At 43.4% G+C, this 2,903-nt stretch overlaps 1 protein-coding gene across 1 annotated transcript; it reads left to right on the top strand.

Moving 5' to 3' along the window:
* The first annotated feature begins 394 nt into the window (after positions 1-394).
* On the top strand, positions 395-1,888 carry LOC149957796 (uncharacterized). Its single transcript, XM_090167138.1, has 2 exons — positions 395-1,153; positions 1,529-1,888. The coding sequence occupies exons 1-2, from the start codon at positions 395-397 to the stop codon at positions 1,886-1,888; spliced, it is 1,119 nt and encodes a 372-aa protein (XP_090023264.1).
* The last annotated feature ends 1,015 nt before the right edge of the window (positions 1,889-2,903 follow it).

Genomic DNA, 2,903 nt, shown 5'->3' with positions numbered 1-2,903 from the left:
TGGACTATTCTTTTAAACCGCTACAACAAGCCCAGAGTAGTAATTGATGCGCACATTAAAAGACTGTTTTATCATCCAGTGATCAAGGACGAATCAGCAACAGCCATTCGTTTACTGATTGACACCACTACTGAATGTATTAGATCCTTACGAGCCCTGAACGAACCAGTAGATTCCTGGGACGCACCTCTTCTCCATGTAGTTAAGGAAAAATTGGATTCCGAATCGAAGAAGCAATGGGAACTATCACTCACCAGTACCAATAGACCGACATTCAAAGAGCTAACCATGTTTTTAGAACAACGAGCCCGTGCATGCCTCAACTGAAGCCGGATTTCAGCTTCGAAAATGGGCTTCTAACGACCCTGAACTTCTTTCAGCACTACCTGCACAGATGTGCGAAATCCATGGTCCACTAACGCTTGATAACACCGAATGCTTCAAAACACTCGGTCTTCTATGGACACCGGCAACAGATACATTCTCGTTCTCAGTCACGGTAAATACAGACAAACCAATTATAACTAAACGAGTCATTATTTCTGAAGAAGCTAAGACCTTTGATCCGATGGGACTCTTAGCCCCGATAATTATCAAAACGAAACTCTTACTTCAAGATTTATGGAAACTCAAAATGGATTGGGACGATCATCTTCGTGGTGGTGTTAACCAAAATTGGAAGGCGTTTCAGATAGACCTGAAGAATATCAAACGATTAAACATTCAGCGTCACATCTCGCAACAGCGAGCTCAAGAATTTAGTCTCCAAGGTTTCTGCGATGTGTCCAAGAAGGCCTACGCTGTGTCAGTATACTTACGGACCAGAAATCAGGATGGTAAAGTACAAACGCGTTTGATCGCAGCTAAAACCAAGGTAGCACCCCTGAAACAAGTGTCATTACCGAAGCTCGAACTTTGTGGCGCCGTGCTTCTCATTCGCCTAGTCAAGACAATCCATGACGCACTTAAGAAAACCACCTTAGAAACTCACTGTTGGACAGACTCGATGACGGTCTTGGGATGGCTTGTTTCACCACCACAACGTTGGAAGACGTTTATCGCTAACCGAGTATCAGAGATCCAAGGTTCGGTCACTGGAGTACAATGGCATCATGTCAAAGGTGAACACATCCCAGCTGACTGCGCCTCTAGGGTATGTCCGCCGTTGAGCTCCACAATTATTCATTATGGTGAAATGGGCCGTGTTGGCTCAATCAGGCTACGGAATCCCACCATTAAGTCATTCCAGACGAAACTGAAGAGTGCCTATTCGAAGCTCGACCTATCCCTGCACTTTCTACGCTGGGTAAGGTAGATACGTCCTTACTTGATAATTACTCATCATTGTCCGTGTTTCTCCGAGTTACGGTGTACATCCATTGATTCCTGAACGTCCAAAACTAACAGGACATCTGGTTCGTTATCTGCAACAAAATCGACTTCAGTGAAGAAATAAGATGTCTTTAGACATCCTCACCAATTCCGTCAAAAAGTAAATTACTGTAATTAAATGCATTTCTTGATCCAGATGAATTACTTCCGAGTTGGAGGTCGCATTCGAAGAGCAAAAATTAATACCGATCGACTCCATCCGATGATCTTACCACGAAGAAACAAATTAACAGGTCTGATACTTGTGCATGAACATTTAAGGCACTTACATGCCGGATCGCAGCTGCTTATATCAGTCATTCAGAGAGGCTTCTGGGTATTCGGCATTCGAGATGCGGTCAGATTTCATATTCGACGTTGCGTGCCATGTGTCCCACAGAAAGCGACCACCCTCCAGCAACAAATGGCAGATTTACCAGCAGCACGCTTCAACCCAGCCAGAGCTTTCTTACGAAGCGGTGTGAACTACGCCGGACCATTTTCCTCAAGGTCATGAAAATTCGTGGACAGAGGACTTTCAAGGCGTATGTAGCTTTCTTCGTTTATTTTGTAACCCAAGCGATTCACCTTGAAATTGTCAGCGACATGACTGCAGATGCCTTGAGACGATTCACAGCTCTAAGAGGAAAGAGCTCCGACATCTATAGCGACTGTGCGTCCAACTCCAACGGATGCAAATCGAGAACTTAAGGAATTTCTAAAGTTCAAGACAACACAGACTAGTTGCAGTGTAATTTCACGGTGGACATCGAATGAAGGTATTCGCTGGCACTTTAATCCACCCAGCGCGCCAACCTTTGGAGGTCTCTGGGAGGCTGGAGTACGATCAATGAAGTTCTTTCTAAGGCGAATCGTGGGACGTTCGAAGAGATGAATACCTTACTATGCCAAGTTGAAGCGTGCCTGAATTCTAGACCCTTGTTAGCATTATCAACTGATCCCGACAGCCTTGTGGCTTTAACACCCGGACATTTCCTGATTGGTGACGCCTTGACTGCAATCCCAGAACCTGAAATAAAGACTAACAAAACAAATCGTCTCACACGATGGCAGTTGGGACAACAAATCCTTCAGTACTTTTGGCATAGATAGAACAATGAATACCTCACCCGATTACAACAACGCCCTAAATGGCTTTCAGTTAATCGAAACTTACAAATAGAAGCTTGGCAGAATACAGGAGATACATCCTGGCGCAGACGGTCGTGTTGAAGTGGTCACCGTCAAGTCAACTGACCGTGTGCTGCAGTAACCCATCAATAAATTATGCTTACTACCAATGGAATAATGATAAGTCCTCTGAATAGTTAAAATGAGATTTAGGGACACCGGGATGTTCGCAACGCCACGTTTTTATTATTTGCCATGTGTTTTTTAATCACAGAGTAAGATGTTTGTTATCTAAACTTAATTTTTTATATTCCGATTTTATCTATAAATATCATGGCCTTTTAATTTTTGGGCAGTATTGTTTAATATTCGAAGTAGACATGATTAATCAATAAATTACT

Source organism: Leiobunum rupestre, chromosome 2, assembly GCF_980474605.1.
Source record: "Leiobunum rupestre chromosome 2, qqLeiRupe1.1.hap1, whole genome shotgun sequence".
Classification (NCBI taxonomy): Eukaryota; Metazoa; Arthropoda; class Arachnida; order Opiliones; family Sclerosomatidae; genus Leiobunum; species Leiobunum rupestre.
Note: the sequence above shows the minus strand (reverse complement) of the source record. Positions and strands in the feature narration are given on the sequence as shown.

Bases quoted from the DNA above. Each gene is read 5' to 3' on its own strand.
- LOC149957796 (XM_090167138.1), top strand. From the start codon at position 395: ATGTGCGAAATCCATGGTCCACTAACGCTTGATAACACCGAATGCTTC. The intron at 1,154-1,528 runs GTATGTCCGCCG...TTCTTGATCCAG, and splicing joins CAGCTGACTGCGCCTCTAGG to ATGAATTACTTCCGAGTTGG.